The 19,104-nt window shown below is 34.0% G+C and overlaps 1 protein-coding gene across 7 annotated transcripts in view; it reads right to left on the bottom strand.

Annotated features, from left to right (window-relative positions):
- The window catches only part of LOC105334956 (synaptotagmin-7), an 83,336-nt gene that overhangs the window by 43,352 nt on the left and 20,880 nt on the right, over positions 1 to 19,104 (bottom strand). For 4 of the 7 annotated variants that reach the window (XM_034479523.2, XM_011438597.4, XM_034479522.2 and 1 more), the window contains exon 2: positions 18,349 to 18,625. In XM_034479523.2, coding sequence (XP_034335414.2) covers positions 18,349 to 18,625 — 277 coding nt within the window. Of the gene's footprint in view, positions 1 to 724; positions 763 to 5,080; positions 6,198 to 18,348; positions 18,626 to 19,104 lie in introns of those variants that run through there. The other 3 variants (XM_034479534.2, XM_034479530.2, XM_034479533.2) reach the window with 2 other exon arrangements.

Below are 19,104 nucleotides of genomic sequence, written 5' to 3' on the forward strand. Positions count from 1 at the left end.
CTCTCATTACATTGCCCCCAACCAATTACTGTGGAATCATTTAAATTCAAGGGGGCCAATTTTCGTGGATTGAAGGGTTTTTTGATTATTCGTGGAGAGGTAATTTCGTGGACGAGTTGATTTTCAGTTTCAGTAGGAAAGATAATTCTTTCTAAATTTGTTTTCGTCGAGGATGTAAATTCGTGGGGGGGGGGAGGACTACCAATGAACACCACGAATATTGAGCCACCTTGAATTCTAATGATTCCACAGTAAGTGAAAAACAATTGGCATCTATTTGAATAATGCATCATTAAATTCAATTCACTATGCAATTCATTATAACGGCAAAAATAAAATACCAATAAATCAAACCCACCGAACATCCCGGAATGCACACAAGAGAAAAACCGTCACTGGGACTTTTTGAATTATTGATACATTGCTTTTTTTTTTACAATAGTTTAAGTCCATCAACAATTTTTCGCGCTAATATCCATTAAATACCAACACCAATCATAAAACGTCAATGTCTGCTTCAAATATTTATCAACAGCGATCGATTGATTTACCACAGTATACATTTTGTCTTGATTTTTTTTGTATTAACATCTCTCTCTCTCTCTCTCTCTCTCTCTCTCTCTCTCTCTCTCTCTCTCTCTCTCTCGTTAAAACACATGTTTCTAGAAAAAAATTACGTCGAATAAAACACTTTCTAAAATAAAACAACCAAAAAAATACTCACCTATGGTAATAATGGTTATACATGCTAGGAACACAGTCTAACGATCCCGCTATATGTGATGTGGGTATCTACAGGTTGCTGAGATATAAGTTGACTATCAATTATTTATAGCTGAATAAAATGACGTGCCCAGAGAAAAAGTTCGGTTCAGGCATTCCACCCTACGACGCTTGTGAGATCAACTGATACACTGTCCGTACTTACGTTCAAGCTTTAAAAAAGAATCAGATATACATGTACGTGCTATTATATTTTCGTATGATTTTGAAGGACCATATGATTTTAGGGTACTTTTTTGGTAAGAAGAGAAATCTGTGATTTGATGCAAAGCTAAAACAAATGCAATCTACAGTGTATGTCGTAATTTTATATCATTAAAAGTATTCTAGAAGTCGTTTTTTATGTATTTTCGCAACGTTTAAAGCCCTTATTTTTATCTTCGAACAATAACTTATTCTGGTAATGCTACAATATTTCAAAATGCGCACATTTATGCAATGCATGTATCATTTTCCCAAAATGTAAAAAAGGGCTTTTGAGCTGAGACTACCCAATCGATGCACAGTTCGCTTGAAATCACGTCCTTTTAAATATGTTTTGATGCAAAAAATAGATAGCTACGTCCAACCGAAAGTCCAAGGTCTTATTATAATGGTTCTACTATAATACACAGTCAACAGATAACAACAGTTTTGTTTTCTTTTTTGTTGAAAAAAAATTAAAACACTTTGTAGAAACCAATATACGGGTACGACGAAAAGGCGACAATTTGAAGCTTCAAAGGTGAGAGTCCTCTAAATTTCTTCGCCATTCCTTCTATCTCATAGATAACCTTTATTCTTCTTTCTATCTTTTGCTGATCCGTTTTTTGCAAATTGCGAACTGCACTTCAAAAGTACAAAATTAAAAACCCTTTCAGTTTGAATGTGCAAACCAAACTCATTGTTTATTTCTTAAACATCCTAGCGTTTAATATCTCTGACTGATGTCGGAATAAAGTTCCAAAGTACAACGATACAATCGCCATCTCTGATGTCGTATCCACTGAGTAATGCATCTGCTGTATCAAAGAATAAAAAAGTCCACTTGACGGGTTAACCCTTTGCCGTGACGAGCTATTTCATAGAACATTTTTATAATTTTGCTTCATGTTGCTGTATTAGTATAATGTAATGATATATAAGCGATAACAAAAACGAGTTGGTTCCTTTATAAAACCACAATGTTCCAAATCTCCAAGGTTAAAGGGTTTTATGTTTCATGTTAAAATCAGTGTTTTATTAACATATCGGTTTTCGTTCTGCACACTTTAATTACATGATAAATAAAAGTAATTATCATATAAATTTGTATGAATAGGGGTGGTTGTTAAGACAACACATATATGATGAATCCCTACGTCATGTAAAAAACATTAAAATGACATTTGTTAAATCTAGAAATATGGACAGAGTACATTTGTACTAACATGCTTTTTACAAAGTCAAGGTAACACATTTTTCTATGTCACAATCCGATTGCTGTAACCTATATGTTTCTCAGTTTGAAAAATTCTTGAATTAACAGTTTTAAAAACTAAATTGAATGCAAAATTACGTAAATTGAAATCGATGTTCTAGAGAAAGTAAAATTCAAGAAATTATAAAATGTAGAGTTGCTTTCATCCGTACACGAAAGTTCATTACTTAATTCAAGGTCAGAAATTTTGTGACATAGCTTAAACCCATGTTTACACCTATCTTCGTTTGAGCTAAGACTATGCAATACATGCATAATTCATTCGAAACTAGCGTCATTTCTAATTTGTTTTGATGCAAGAAATGGATAATTACTTTCTCCCGAAAGTCCAAGGTTTTGGTAAAATGGTTCTATATGGAATCATCAGAATCTCGTCTAATTCATTGACATTCCACAGAAAATGTCACCAGTGAATTCAAAGGGTTTTGGGTTGTTTTTTATTTCAACATTTTGAAAGAGCTCTATGTTTAATCGAGGTCAGTCAATAAGCAGACATGATTTACATTAGTATTACATGCATAAGTCATGAGTAATATTTTTTTAATATCAAGTCTATCGAAAGAATTGCTTAAAATCCAATGCTTTCGCTAAATCCACATTTGTCCGCTGTGGAGGCGAAGCAGTGTAAATACACGGTACACATATAAGCGGATCCAAAATGCATATAATCAATGGTGATTTATGAACAAGCTTCTTAGACGAGTAAGGTTGCAAAAGGCATGTTGTACGTTAATTTCTGATAGATAGTTTTCAATGGTCTTGCAAGCTTAAAAATAGTGTAACACTGGAAAAGTGGTAGGTCGTCAACTTGAAAGGATTCACGAATTTCTGCCCCCACCCTCATCCTCATTTCTCCTTAATTCTACAAATAGGAAGATCCTTCTATTTTTTCTAATAAGCTTATTTACAAAATTATTTCTCCATGGAAAACTTTAAAAAACTAAGAATAAAAATTAAAGAATCAACGAATTAGAAAAAACTTCACATTAGGTTCCTTCTTGCTTGGCTTGCAGTATCGCACTCGACTCTATCAAAACAAAGCAGAAAAGCTAGCATTGCTATACTTATTTGAATATGTCAATTTAAGGCTCTAGAGACGTTGTCTACATATGCATAATGAATATTTCAAAGTCTTCGTTAGATTCAAGACAAGTATTTCTATACAACAGGCGTTAAATTGGCAGCAGATACCAATGGTATTTTTCCACGCTTTCAAAGATGAACTCGAAAGAAGTATCGCTGCTGTTGTTGTAGGTTCTGTTCTGTTTTGAGAAAATCATTAATATTGGTTATCTCTTTTATATTTGCCGCAATCAATCAGATCACTTTGTCAGATATTTCAAGCAACCACGGACAACCACAATGGCCCAGGAAAGCCAATTTGTAGCGTTTTTCTTCTCATAAATTGTGAGGCTTGCGCTACTAGGATGTGCGAGAAATGGACGAATGTATACAAGACCTAAATGACATCATCTATCATGCACCTAATAGAACTACTCAGCACAAAGCTTGGTGGGGATTGCTTCTAAACGATTCCAAAGAGGGATACATTGGCAAGAATGCATAAAAAAATTCTTTAGACGTAAGACAGCGATCTATCACCCACGTTATGGATGGTTTGCTTGCCTTTTGCAGAAACATGACAAACATCTGTAAAATACTTCTAGACTCCATCACAAGCTCTTTTGCATAGAAGGAAATTTCCCTAAACGTTTCCTCTGAGTTCTAATCATAAACCAATCTAAGGATGTAAGCCCTGTGCACAACAACTATGAATACATACAGTGGCTACATCGATTCTGGTCACACATTATCCACACTAACGGTCGTCCCCCCAAGGAGGACAAGGCGGTCAGTGACACGAAAGACATGATGCTTAGATTACGCCATTTGCATTTATTTACTTATGATGGAAAAAGGAGCTGTTAATTTGATCAAGTCTGATTTATTATCTCTCTCTCTCTCTCTCTCTCTCTCTCTCTCTCTCTCTCTCTCTGAGGTAAACTAGGAATTCTAAATTCATCCGATTGTTATTCTCTCTCAATTTCTCTCATGAAAGCTTAAAATGAACCCAAGAATGGGACATTCTACGAATATACTTCAAAAAACGTTCGAATCTTAAAATTGTCAAATCATTGTTCAGTTACATAATTAGTGTAGGCAAAACCAAAATAAGTGCTTTTAAAGATCTTCAATTTTCAGATGTCCATATTTTCAAAAAAAAAGTTCCTCACAAAATAATCAGTAAATTGACAACAGATTTTTCATGAATCTGTCTATGATTTTTGTCAGTATCTTCTCCCAAAAGAAGCTGAAACTATATATAATAACAAAACAATGAATTTATCGTTGCTGGATCATATCAGATTCTAAAAATCGTCTAAATTCAGATAGCTACACTTGTTCAAGACGATAAAGCACGTGTAATTTCACGAATTGCAAAAAGATTCTAATTGCATCGTTTCTGCTTCACTACATATAGTTGTAAGAAAATTTAAACAACGCTTCTAAACACGACAAATCCCTTTGGGAAAAGTCCAAATTTGATTTTAATAACTTATTATGAATTGCAGCTATTATATGCACCCTGTTGCATCTAGCCTATGACAAATGAATTCAAAAGAGAGAAACTAAAATCGATAGCAGTTTGCAACTTTGTTTTCCGGACGAAAACCAATAGCACTCAGTTTATTGTTGTGAGAACTGGTTAGAATTCCAGAAAAATATTTAGATTAAATCACAGTTCTCAATTAGTTTAAAAATCCCCAACGAGTTGGTATTGATTGTCTGGCTTACATGCAATAGCGATTGAGATCAATAATTGATCCCGATTTTTACCTGGAGGTTCCCGTATTGATGCAGGACCAAGCCATCTCTAGATCTAAATCCTTCAGTAATCCAACATGATCACCTTCAGAATATAAAAAAAATGAAACCAGATAACAGAGATAAACTCAGAAACACTTCACTGTCCCCAGCTTGTCAGTGATCAGTGCAGACAATAACACTAATATCTGGTCCATGTCGTGTGTTCCCATGGATGTCAACGTAACACATTGAGGAATTTAATGCTTCCACATTGCCAGGAGAATCAAAGCAATAAATTATGCATCAGTGATTGCCAAGTACATACAACACATCAAGATATTCTCATCATCATCACCATCATCATCTGATGTCACCTAGGTTATCCCAGGGAGTTAAATCAGAATCGAAGCAGAATTAACAAATATACATCATTGGTATCTCACTCCAAATCGAAACAAAAAGCAGCAGTCGTGATGCTTTGAATACAAATCCCTGTTGACTTTGTCTTCTTCCGTAATCCAAGTCGTGACAAACTGGAAGACAATGGTATTATATCTTATCTTTTTATTGTTTAAATTCTCGATTTCCGTAAAAATGCTGAAGAAAACTACGAAAATACATCCGAGGTGTTTATTATCTAGAGTTTTTCACTTTTGAAATTTTACAGTAATATTTGAAGACATGGCTAGGTTGGTGACACTATGAACAGCTGCAATTTCAGAACATTTAGCCACTGTCTCTTATAAGCAGACAATTCGAAGTCCGTAACACGCAATTCATGTCAAAAATTTCACATTCACCAGCTGGCTTTTAATTTGTCTGCAAATCACCATATCAAAACAAAAACAACCAAATCCGCAACATATTAATCCCAGGACAAACAGAAACTAATGGAAAAGTCAATGACATTAAATAAAAAAATCCACTGAAACTTCCTTCTGTACGCAATTATAAAACTCGCTGCCTAAAATGTAAAAAGCCGGATCGCTCCAATCAGTTTTTGAGGAGTCATCGGGGCTTATTCGTTCGACTAATTGGCACGATGTAAAACTAAAACGAAAATCTCTATTCCATCAACTCTTCTACAAGTTCCCAAACACGTCTTATTGATTAGAGCTTTCCTTCCTGAATCTTTATATAGTTCTGCAGCATTCGACAAGGACGGGCCCAGCGGACAGACGAGACAGCGAAACAACGCCATTATCAAAAAGGAAATTTAAACTGGCAACAAAATGCAACGTTCGTGCGGCAATGATTTATCATCGTAAGCGCATCTTTTGCCAGCTAATCGTATAAAAGTCTTACATTTCCATATGATCTAATATATCGTCATTATCGTCCAACATGTGTTATTATGAGGCGGCGAACACCAAATTGATTTGACAACTTTGTTGGTTTATGTGTGTCTCTCATTTAATAGTTACATTTGCAAGAGTCTACAAATATTAGTCACTAATTTTCAAAAGAACATTCAGACTTTCGCTGTGAAATTGAGAATAACAATTTCTACGTCACACGACCGTTACATATTGTTACATATTCCCACAACGTGATTCGAACCACTTCTGGAATGCAACTTTAGATTAGGAAATAATCCTCAAGTCTGTAACATTTCATTAAGTGACAAAGTTCACTGTTTACTGTTATTAAAAAGTCTTATGATAAATAAGAAACTGTAATGAAAGCTACAGAATACACATCGCCAAATTTATATTAGCATTCATTCGTACATATATTGCCATTGACGTGATTTCCTTATATTCCCTGCGATCTTTTAAAATAAAAACAGTAATCAAGGCAATACATTTTTCCGATCTCATTCCTTGGCTTCGTCGAGATTACATGTATATTACAATAAAACGTTATATAACGTCCTGAATGTAAGAAATAACGTGCAAGGATAGAGATGTTTCTTCTGTGTTTTACTTCTTGACTCCGTTCAACATACGGCAATAAAACCAAATAAACATCCTAAAGATTACATAATCGTCTCATTGTCGATATATCAAGCAGAAAATGCAAAATTGACACAATTTGACAGACAATATGGGAAGAAACCTTACTTTTTCTGGATCTTTAAACAGAATAGGTGTGAGAAGGTTGTTGGTAAAACTTGACAATTAATTAGCTCGAACGCCATTTCATTGATTTGCTTCTTTTCATAATACAACTTTTTTTCATATTTTATCGGAAAAAGAAATTTTGTCGGTGAGTAATATCTAAAGATATACGAAAATGTAGCCAACACCATAAGTTATATCCCAAAGCCTTCACTTCTAAGTGTGACAGTGTGTTTTATCTTTTAAGCTCCCATATTGTCTTATTTTTTCTGACAACTGCTCAATGTTAGTGTATCATCGAAGGAATCAATTCTCACCACACAGAATCCCTCGATGGTTACCCATCTTCATCACGAAGACAAGAAATATGCAAAGATGGGATTATCTTTCCAAACCACTGCCAGTAAGCAATTTAGAAGAAAATGATTTAAACCTACCGCCTTCACATCAATATTTGAAAGATTCATCAAGTGAACACGTCAAATTGATTGTTTAATTCATTTTCAGATAATACTGTCACTGTAGTAAAGAAGTTAAGCATAGTAGAGGTATTACTCATACATGTAATATAGTAATATAGTATATCGTATAACCGAAGTCATTGAAGTTGCAACTTTTTTAAATCAGACAAAAAAAAAGTACACGTACATGTATTTATAGTAGTAGTAAAAATAGTAATTGATGTTCTTGGGTTTTTTTTTAACTCTTTTGTCGTTTTCGTGTAGGTATTTTGCAGTGAAGTGCATTTATGTATTTACATTACACTAGAGACACGGTATCATTTTTAAAATCTTATATACAGCAACGATACATGTACATGAAGTTATGACCTTAAGATAATGGCGATTGTAATATAAACTTGTACCACTGTCTGTACCGTCATTCGTTTCAGAGATACATTGCTCCCAATACTCATTCTCTCTCTCTCTCTCTCTCTCTCTCTCTCTCTCTCTCTCTCTCTCTCTCTCTCTCTCTCTCTCTCTCTCTCTCTCTCTCTCTCTCTCTCTCATAAATTGCACATAGAAATTCAAATATATCACAAATTTGATTATCTTTACATCATTATCAACGTATGGAAAACCAACAGTCTCTAGAAGTTAAATTCCCATATACGCAGCTCTGATCACGGTATCCCATGCTGACAGCGTTGACAGAAAATTTCGGTTAATTCAATTAGTTCTCGGCTGTATAGAACAACACACTTAGGTTTGGTGACACTAATTTGTCGTTAAGGGACAATTTCTTCCTAAGTTTGAAGAAATGGCCTTGGCTGAAATGTTAATCTACTTGAGCATAAAATCTGATTTAAGAAATTCGAATTCTCTAAAGATGAAAATAATTGCACAAAACAAAGAAAATCTTACAAATATATACCATGGGAATGGAATAAGTGAATATTCCATATTAATTAAACAAAATTAAAAGAAAATAATAGGAATGTGTCAATAAGACATGTACTCTCCACCAAATCAAATGATTTATTTTCAATGCAATTAAACGAGTCATTGTATTTTTCTCAGTGCGAGACCGTGTAATGAAAAAAGTCAATGTCAAAAAGAAGGTCAAGGTTTAAAAATATTACAAAAAAAAAACAACCGATCTTACAATCTATATAAGTTCAGATAAATATTACATGGACAAATGTAAGTTACTGCTACTGTGACACTGTATAAAAGGACGCTACATTACGACTTTTTAAACCAGTTTCTGGATACCATTTGTGGCAAATCCATTTTGTTACTCTGTTTATCGATTTCTTATTAATTGCAATCATTAAAATTCATTGTGCGTCCGTAAGATCAAAGCCAAATGAATTTCCCTTTGAACAAAGCAAACGACTTTGCCAATTTGTATTGCAGCTCAAGGTAATGGCTTTTTAATAAGGTCTGTTCGACTAAGAGAAAAGTTAACGAGATTGACCAAGAAAAGGCAGGCTTTCCCTGAGATAGTAGCTACATATGAAGTACATACTGAATAAGTACCCAAGCTACCTACTGGTACTAGTCTGTACAAATGTAACAATCAGACACAAATATCCGGGTTCTCTGTGAAACAATGTGTTTTGCAGACATACAACGTTCGTATTTTCATTCATCATTATATGAATAACAACGTACATTAGATGTATATTATTACGTTGAAGTGACGTTAAAGCCAATATAATGAGTATTTGCACTTGTAAATCAGTTATGTTTTTTGTCCAAAGTTACTTAAAAATAAACTGAACGGTTAATCTCTGGTTGTATTTTGATGTCAGTCATATAGTCTGATATTTGAACATGCCATTCAACTGTCTCCAAAGATGCTTTATATATCTTAACCGAATACTTTAAGTTCTATATCGAATACTGTTAAGCAAAAGTTTCTCCAGAAGAAAACTCTGTCCGTACGTACGTACGCAGTGTTCGGCCTCTTGTAACGATTTAAAGTTACTGTTCATGAGATATAAAATTTAGACTTGTTGAATTTACATGTACAAGTCCACTGTTGGGTCCTCTTGGTGCTCTTCCCCAAACACAAAAGCCTCTGATATCAATTTGGAGTAATAGTGTAGTTAAAGTATAATTATCATGGCATGCGAGATAAATATGAAGTCTCTAGATTTTTTTGACGGACGTTTATATATGTGATGAATATCGATATGATAACTACCTACCATCCATCAGGATTATAATCATGGAGAGGACACATACAGACTTCTATATCGACCAGTGGATGATGAAAACATTGAGTCCTCATCTGCTACTGAACACAGAGTACATTTACTAGGTAGATCGCCTTAGTCTCAATTTTTGTAATTGGTCTACGAAATGATTTGGAAAATGTCACACAGATGCCTAGAATTAGGAGAGCGACTTGGTAACCATATAACTAAGGGCTCTTATCTAACGTGTCTGTCATTTTGCTTTGGCATAAGCATAAGAAATGACGACCGCATATCTATTTCCTGACATTCATCCGCTTTTGTAACAGTTCAGAAAGCGTTCAACAAACTTATTTCTTCAAGAATTCATAAACTTGACAGTGTTGTCTTTACGCAATTATTATTTGCATATTATCTGCAATCAATCCAGATGCTTTTAAGTGTTTTAGTGCCCAAACACCAGCTAATACTACGATAGATCAATATTAACCAAACTTTGCTTGGACGTCGTCTTCAGTTCCGCTTATTTCATCAACAGTTGTATTTTTCATGGAATCATTGATTTAGTGTGGAAAGTATGAAATTAATACAAATCAAAGTACTGAAGTACTGAGGGGAGTTGATTTTATCGATTATCATTTATTTTAAAATCAACTTATCTTGCATGGCAATTATAGTTTCTAGTCTGTATTTGAATTACGCACTTTTTTATTATATGAATTTTTAGACTTTTCCGACAAGAATTTCGGGAAACCCCACATGAATCATGTTGTGTAATATTTAAAGATAGATTTCAAACTATGTATTAGAAATCGAAACAATTCTAAAAATCGTATGGATCCAAGCACTATTGATATCGAACTCTAGTCTCGTTCAACCAGACGCTCGGCTGTCTCCGTTAATATCCGACTAGCAAGAGAGCCTCTCTGTTTGTCGGAGATTTACTGAGACAGCCGAGCGTCTGGTTGAACGAGACTTTATTAAACTCTGGCGTAGGAACACATGAGACTACAATAATATCTAAATTGTTCGTATTAAGTTTCGTATTCAAGTTTCATTGAAAAACAATGCTTCAGCATACGTTACATCGAATTTTTCTATTATTTTCAAGAACTAAGTCTTGTTAGCGGCGATGATTTGTGCTTAGGTCCAAACACTGTTTCACTTTCGGTTTGCCAGAGTAACTGCATAGGAGAGTTGATTAAAATCAACTCCCAAAATGAGATGAAACCAAATCTTTCCAATCAACATAGATTTTTTTCCGAAGTCCGCCAGTCAATGAAATGACAAATAAGTGGTCTTTGTTTGATTTATTTTTACGATTCCTCTTACAACACGTTATTCAAAGCAACCATGGACATCATACAGAACTTCCTGACACGGATCAACATATGATTATATTAAATGTAAATTGCCCATAAAAAATGTTCTCAGTTGTTTATAAAAGCAAAGAGAAATGGTAAAAAAAAAGACCGTGATCTGCGATATTTTACCAAATTGCTAAGTCAAAAATGAATCTCGGTCTCATTATAAAAGAAACATTATATTTAGGAGGCATATATTGGAGACACGCGGACGTGGACGACAGCGCTTTCGTTATGAGGGTTTTATTTTCCCTTTTCCTCATTGATTTAATAAAGAGAGAAAAAGTCTTTTTAGCTGATGAGAAGAGACAAAGTCACTTTCGACCTAAATAGATAAGTTAACATAAATGACCTGTTTCTAAATTGCCCCTACACAAAAATAGCCTTTTCTTGCAAAAAACATTTGCAAAGATCTTTATCAAGCGCACGGCTTCTTATCTTACTCCCTTATAAACCCCGTTATTACTAGGAACTACTCTTGTAGAGACGTAAACGTCGATATCATGTTCGCAATGAATATTTTCTCCTCATCTTGTCGTGAATTATTGGGAGCTGGTAGACACAATACCAATAAATTCAGACTCCGTGGTACAGTGTTTAGTACAGAGTTCCCAAGCCGACATTGACAATCAGAAGAACTTAATACCCCCCTCGTATACAGTCAGATTCTGCACGTCTGGCCTAATGACCAAACAACGGCATTATCGAAGAAAAAACCACTTATCGGTGCGAGTCAGATGCTAAACACTGTAAGGGTGTGTCGTTTGGAATGCTAAACAATACATGCTTGAAAGGAATGGACATTTGGGTCAAGAATAATATCTACGATTGAAGTGAATAAAAACGCTATTTAATGATTTCAAAGAAGGGATAAAGAAGATGTGTGGATAAGGCGTGTAAAATGCCCATACGCGGTAGGACAGGCTACTAAAAAAATAAAGTATCAATAAATCTGATGGGGTTTTTTAAAATCATTTATTTAACGAATCATTGATTTGTAACCTGTAGGTATGTTCAATATTTGGAATATGTTGACTCAAACAGGCGTATACGTATCAAAACCTGCAAATATTGTCATTTTTTAGATCTTCAAGGCATTTTCTTTTATAGAGTGGGTCTGTACTCCATATTTTTCTCATAGTCTAATTAAGGTCGAATTTAAAACAAACCGATTTCAATCAACAAAAACGTGGAGATATGACCCACTGTACATTAAAAATATCATTTTGTATCCCAACAACTGAACGTATTGAAAAAATGATACAAGTCCGGTAATTCGTGACCTTAGTCACACATACTTTTTAAAAAGCCGCCTTTGTTGTGTCTGAAATGGCTCAGTGGTTAGAGTACCTGGCATAAGCTAACCGTATATATCTAGAGTTTTTATGTTACGGGTTCGATACCACCAAAATCTCCGACAATATTTTTTTTTCTTATTTTTTGTTAAATATATTAAAAACTGACTATAGTTAGAAATTTTGCTTTTGCAAAGTTGTATTATAATATATTTGAATAGATTTAATTGGGGAAAAATAAATCTAAAATTGTATTACTACTAAACCGAATGGGCATTTGCGCCATCTTATTCCCCCATCTTCTTAAAGCAATATGAGCTGTATTTTTTAGAATTTTATTTTGGTCCAAAAACCTTTTGGAATGATAAATCTGCATGTAACTTAAACTTTTATGATAAATAAGATTTGAAAAATTCATTAGATTTTGTCAGAAGGAAGATTTCTCTTCTAAGGAATAAAAAGCAAATCAATTTTTGTACAGGATGACAATAATTCAATTTTGCTTCAATTAAGGCTTCTTAACAGCTTTTCCCACAAAAATAAAGCTAACAGAAATTTAAAAGCCATGTAATTTTTTGTCATTTTAGCAGAAAATAACATTTTCGTGAAAAAAAAATTCAACATGAAAATTGCAGCTCATATTGCTTTAATAAATGTTATTATTATAGCTGCATGATTGGATGTACTGTCCAGAACTGGATTTTCTTAAGTTTCCAAGAGTAATTGTTTAAAAAAATTCCTTTTATTTTTTATCAAGAGATAGAGTTATCACTTTAATGAAGCTTTAAAAGAAAAGTCAACCAATTCAGTGTATATTCACAAACTATTTAAATAAATATAAAACGATTTCTGATTGAAAAAAGGACATGTATCAAGAGAAAACAAAAACATCAGCACAGAAGGTAAGGGAATGGACAACGGACATTCACAGCAATTATTCATTACTTTTATTGATGAGTTGTGTTTTACTTTATCTAATTAGATACATGTAAATGAGATTGGAATTTGCCATGATTAGGTTTCATACAGGACCATCTTGTCACAAAAAGATTGATATAATTGTGATTAAAAATTATCGATATTTTAGAGCCAGGGAATTGTACGATCTCCCATGTTTGTGATGCATGTGTATGATGAACAAAATCATTTTTCAAGTTTCCAAACCGAAGGGGGGGGGGGGGGGGGGGCACAAAGTTACGTTTTCAATCCGTGGGTCTAGGAAAAAGGACATAAATAAAATGAATTGGAAAATTATTGATTATATCAATGCAATCACAAATAGAGACATACATTACTATAAACATATTACATGTACATATTGCATTTGGCTGCTTTTTTGGCGCATAGCAGCGTTTGCTTAATCGAGTTCATTACCCATCGCTACATGTATGTATGTTTATTTTGTTTGTGTATAAATATACTTTTTCTATTTAGAATGGCTCTACATCAAATCTATGCTACGAAATCCAAATGCTGGCGGAATTTTGATGTTCGTAAAATGCTAATTCCGTAAAATACTGATTAAAATATATAACGTCTATAGCATATTGCCAGCATCATCAATAACCAGGATGCTTAAGAGTATAATCATCATGATATTCCGCGCCATTTATATAAAAATCATATACATCTGTAAACAAAAAAAAAACACGTCAACAACAAAAGTAAATGCTCAAAAGTTTGCTAGTCAAAATATGCCTAGTCTAATTTAGTGCGAGACCAAAAGACGACCAACGGCGTAACAAATTGGATATTCCTAATTAACGTCTATCAATATAATATTAATATGAGAACTTAACGAGTGATTTTTATCAATAATTGCTGTAAGGAAATAGCACTGTATGTCCCTACTGCAATTACATGAACATACATCCACAAACATCTCATATTTCTGATCAATTGTTCACACGCGTTGCACTGATCTACAGGAAAATAATTTGTCAAGTTTTGACATCAGCTAACAAGTAACAAGCTACGCTGCTTCAAGGCATCGATTTACATCATAGTGAAGGATAGACAACTCTTGAATTGTATTTCTTTATTTCTTCCACAATACCATGTATGTACCATGTACATGTATGTATATTGTTAAGTACATGTAGATGCAGCTTGGTAAGAAACATATTGAGTTCCGAGTTTTTACTTCGAAAATACAAAATCCATAAAAAATTCATTTAACAACAGATCAGATGTTCTAAGTCAAACACAGCAAAGTCTGCAGACGATACAGGTTTACACACGATACAGGTTTAAAAATTAGAACAGAATCGCAAAGGTTTGAACTAGTTATCATGCATTTTCTGCAAATTATCACAAACTTTAGCTAAAGTTTTCCGGTATACACATACTCTAACTTTAGCAATCATTATGGTATCATAAACATTACCAAACCTACTCATAACCTCAGCAAACGTACTCAAAACAGTATACATCTTAAACATTTCGCACGCTCAGCGCAATGGCAGACTTTTTACATTTTGGGGTTTATATGTATATCGTACGACTTCGAGAAGTGTTCGAACCTTGGCTAAACATTTATAGCTTTAGGTTACTAGTGCATCACGTCAAAAGGACCCAATCGCCAATAAGCTTTCAAGCTTTCATGGGTTATCCTGGTATCATATTTATTATGTCTTTCGAACACCGTGTCTTTGAAATTATAACCATTTTAATGACAATGAAGCATACTTATCTATGTATGATGACATGTTACCAAATAAAATTAATCTATCCTTTTGGCAATCATTTGTGTATTAGCAAGTAAAGCAATTGCCCAGTGCAATCCAAGTACAAATATCAATAGTTTCTCTGTCGGAGTTATCTACCTTAAAGCATATTTTACGCATAAATCATTTCGCCGCGCATATAAATCCATGAATATATATATACTGTGAAAAGTTCAACAAAGAAATACTCTAAAAAGTGTGATCAACTTTGAAATGCAATCTTATGCATGCGTACATGTATTTTTTTACTGGACAAGCTTTAAATTTTATCTTTAAAAAACACGCACTAAACTCATACATCAACCTTTTTATACATTATTAATTGCATGTCTTAATTATAAAGAAAAATAAAGTCGTTTAGACCTTTTATATCAAATAAATTACAATCTTAAAATTCCCTTCTTCCAGAAAATTGATATTCTATTGCAGTAGATGCAATTACATCGTGCGTGCAAGGTCCCAAGTTTTCCTCCCTTCTTCCGATTGAGATCACACGAACTTCAAACAATGCAGTATAAATCGCCTAGTGGCACACAAGAAATAGATAAAGCAAAGCATTTCAAAATCCCCCACACTGCTTACAAAAGAAACGAAAGCCAACTGAAGGTGTGAATTGGTGAAGGAAGTGAAAAATTTTGTTTCCCATTGAAATTGTCTCTTTGCATGACGTGAAACTCTTTTTTAGCAGTTTTCAATAATAAATCTCAGATAAATGTTATTATTCAATGGTTTTTATTTTAAAAAATCATTTTCTTGATTATTCATACAGTCTAAAAGTCTCACTTTCTAAATAAGTCACAAGTTCTTCCTCAAAGTCAAAATAAACAATTACACGCTATGAGAGATTGGACAAGTGATTTACATTGAGGAAGTCAGTTCGATTTATGAACTGTTTCAACTCAAACAGCAACATGAGCCTTGCCATTATGAAATAATTCCAAAATTATAAGCGCGACTTTTATACAAGGGGCAAATTAAAAGAGTCAGCGGATTGAAAATAAAATAAAATGAAAATAAAGTCAATGAAATTTCTGGTGAAAGATTACTGCATAGTAGAAATCTGCAATATTCACTTTCTACGTATTTTTTTTCATTTTCAGTAGTTAATGGCACAGGTAAATCCTGTAATACATGTATATCAATTGCCATGCACTTGTAAAAGCCGGGAATCTAACATTTCAACTTTCAACCACGCTCAATTACTCCATGAGAGTCTGAACCCGAACCTTAACAAATCTAAACTTTCATTAAAATAATACGTGCATGTGTGTAACAACAAACATCGCCATGTTCAATGTACTTAGGTCGCTAGATTGGTTTCTTCAACCTTTGACTACTTGCATCAGTACGTCATCTATATATTCTGTAAAACAATCTTCAACGCTAAAGCCTTAAAACGCATAAATTCTTAAACATGCATGCAATTTGACTTATAGATTGCCATGATTTCTAACCACAGTGGGAACCCAATGGTCCTTACATATGAGACAATACATAACTAAATGATTTATCTCCGACGACTGTGCATCAGTAACCGTGGCCACGTCACGTCAGTAAACAAATCAATTAATGCGTTGTTGTAGATGTATCGCTCAGAGTTTTTGTTCCATCGTCATCATTATTTTGTTAATGCAAATTTTTAAGAGATTTTTAAGTTTGTGATTTTGATTTTAAATTTGAAATCAAATCTCGGATGCAAGAATTTATTTGATGTGAACAATTACCCTAACCTATATAAATGTACATAGACTGAGTTCTTTTCATGAAGAGGCACATTTCTAGATGAAATTTAGTTTTAAATTAAGAAAAATTCAGATTGTTTACAAATATGTATGAAAATAATTCAGGGCCGCCCCTCACCTGAAATCAAAACATTAAGTGAGCTCCTGAATAAGATCGTACCTGTTTATTAAAATTCAGCGTAATTACCCAAAACATGCATCAGTAACTTCCTTCAATTCCATCTATTTATTCTAGATTTACAAAAATCATTTTATGTTTCTTTTATATTTTTTAAATACCAAACACTTAAAAAATATCCTTCTCTTTCTCCTTTCATGCATGTCCAAAGTCTACCACACAGATATGCTGGCAACTCTATTCTTTTTCTTCTTTTTTATTTCATGTTAAACACAAACACTGAACCATTTAATACATATAAAAATCGCAGCATTGAATGTTAGAGTAACTTGAGTGAAACCTTATATACATGAATAGTAAAATTAAGAAACCCAGCATGCATATGATGGTACAACAAAACAGACCTACAGGTGAGATGTCAGGGTTAATGATCTACCAGGAACACCATTCAGTGTGGCTAAGCCATTTGCCATGGATTCTCATATGCTGGGGGGTTTTTTGGGGGGTGGGGCATTGAAATCATGTAGTTTTCACTATAATTACAATTTAACTGAAAGTTAACAGTACATGTGCACTGCAATGACTGCATAATTATATTGTTCACCAATTTGACACATGGTCTGCTATTTCAACTCCTAAGAACACAGAAGGTAATTATCAATAAATAATACAATAGGAAAACTACCACGTGCTCTTATAATTAACATTTCTAGTTCAATTTAAGTTTGATCAATGTTACCTGAACCCTGTTATATTGTCTGCCTTAAACATATGTTAAGTGTAACAGACTCGGAGTGCTTATATAATTACTGAAAATCCAGAGCCGAGATCGAGGAGAAAGAGCATCCTGAAATTCTGGCACTTAATGGATGTGCGTCCATTATTATCGTTCTTTTATGGCATTATCTCCTTAGAGGAATATATTGATGGTACAGCAGGTGCCTGTACATATACCTAATATGATGCCTCCCTGAAAAATCCTCAGCTTTGGCCATTATAGCTCCAACAGTAAAAATACAAATCTTGTTACCACTTATTACAATCATTATGGTAACACAATAAATGCACACTTCTGGTTCCTCTTTCAATACTTTTTTCATTGTTTCTACATGTTTTGGTACATTTCCTCACTCTACCATAAACCTACCAATGCAGTTTTGCACTGAATAAGTATTGATAATAAGTAAATGGCCTTAACATAACCAATTCTGCTTTTCACTATATATCAATTAGAAATTAGAATCTTGACATATTCTGCTTTTTAAATGAATAGCCCGGCCTTCACTCACAAAGACAAGACAGTCTTCTTTTCACTGAAAAATTGGAACAAGTGAAGAACCTCAACTTACTTGACACTTTCTCGTCGTAGAATGGGCGTGTTATGCATGGATGATCTCGCCTCCCAGGACCGCTTGTTCAGCACGCGAACGCCGTCATTTTCGTCAGAGTCCTGGGGGGCCACAGCGGTGTACTTTTGAGCCAACAGGTCGGGGCTGTCCATTTCATCCCCATCATCGTCCGTCTTATTGAAGCACCACCCACACAGTAGGACCGCCACCACCAGCACCACCAATGACCCTATTGCACTGATGACAGCCAGAAAGACCTGGCCGGATTCTTCCATGTCTGTGAAAACAATTATAGTTATCAAACATAAGTAATTTAAGCATACATATTGTATGAAAATAAATTATCATTCAAATTGGCTATCTGATAATATCATAAGTTTACATAATGAACTAAAACATCCCAATGGACACTATCTAAGCAAGGAAACTGCAATTTACATTCTCATATCATAATAATAACATCTAACATCAATGGGATTCATGATAATAACAATGGCATTGAACAATATGCCCTAGTTAACAATATACTTTGCAATAAAGGCTGGAATGTCAAATTTGATATACCAGTTGCTAACACACATAGTGATCATAAATAGGCTCATGTGAGTTTGGTTACATTTCATTTATAGCATATACATTTGGAGAAAGAAATGTTTGGTATGGTTGCTGAGAGTTATGGCACAATGTACTTCTGAAGTTGCTTTGAAACAAATGAAAGAGAATCAGTTGGTGGATCGACTGCCGATCTCCCTTTTC

This window comes from Magallana gigas, chromosome 9 (assembly GCF_963853765.1).
Source record: "Magallana gigas chromosome 9, xbMagGiga1.1, whole genome shotgun sequence".
NCBI classification, from domain to species: domain Eukaryota; kingdom Metazoa; phylum Mollusca; class Bivalvia; order Ostreida; family Ostreidae; genus Magallana; species Magallana gigas.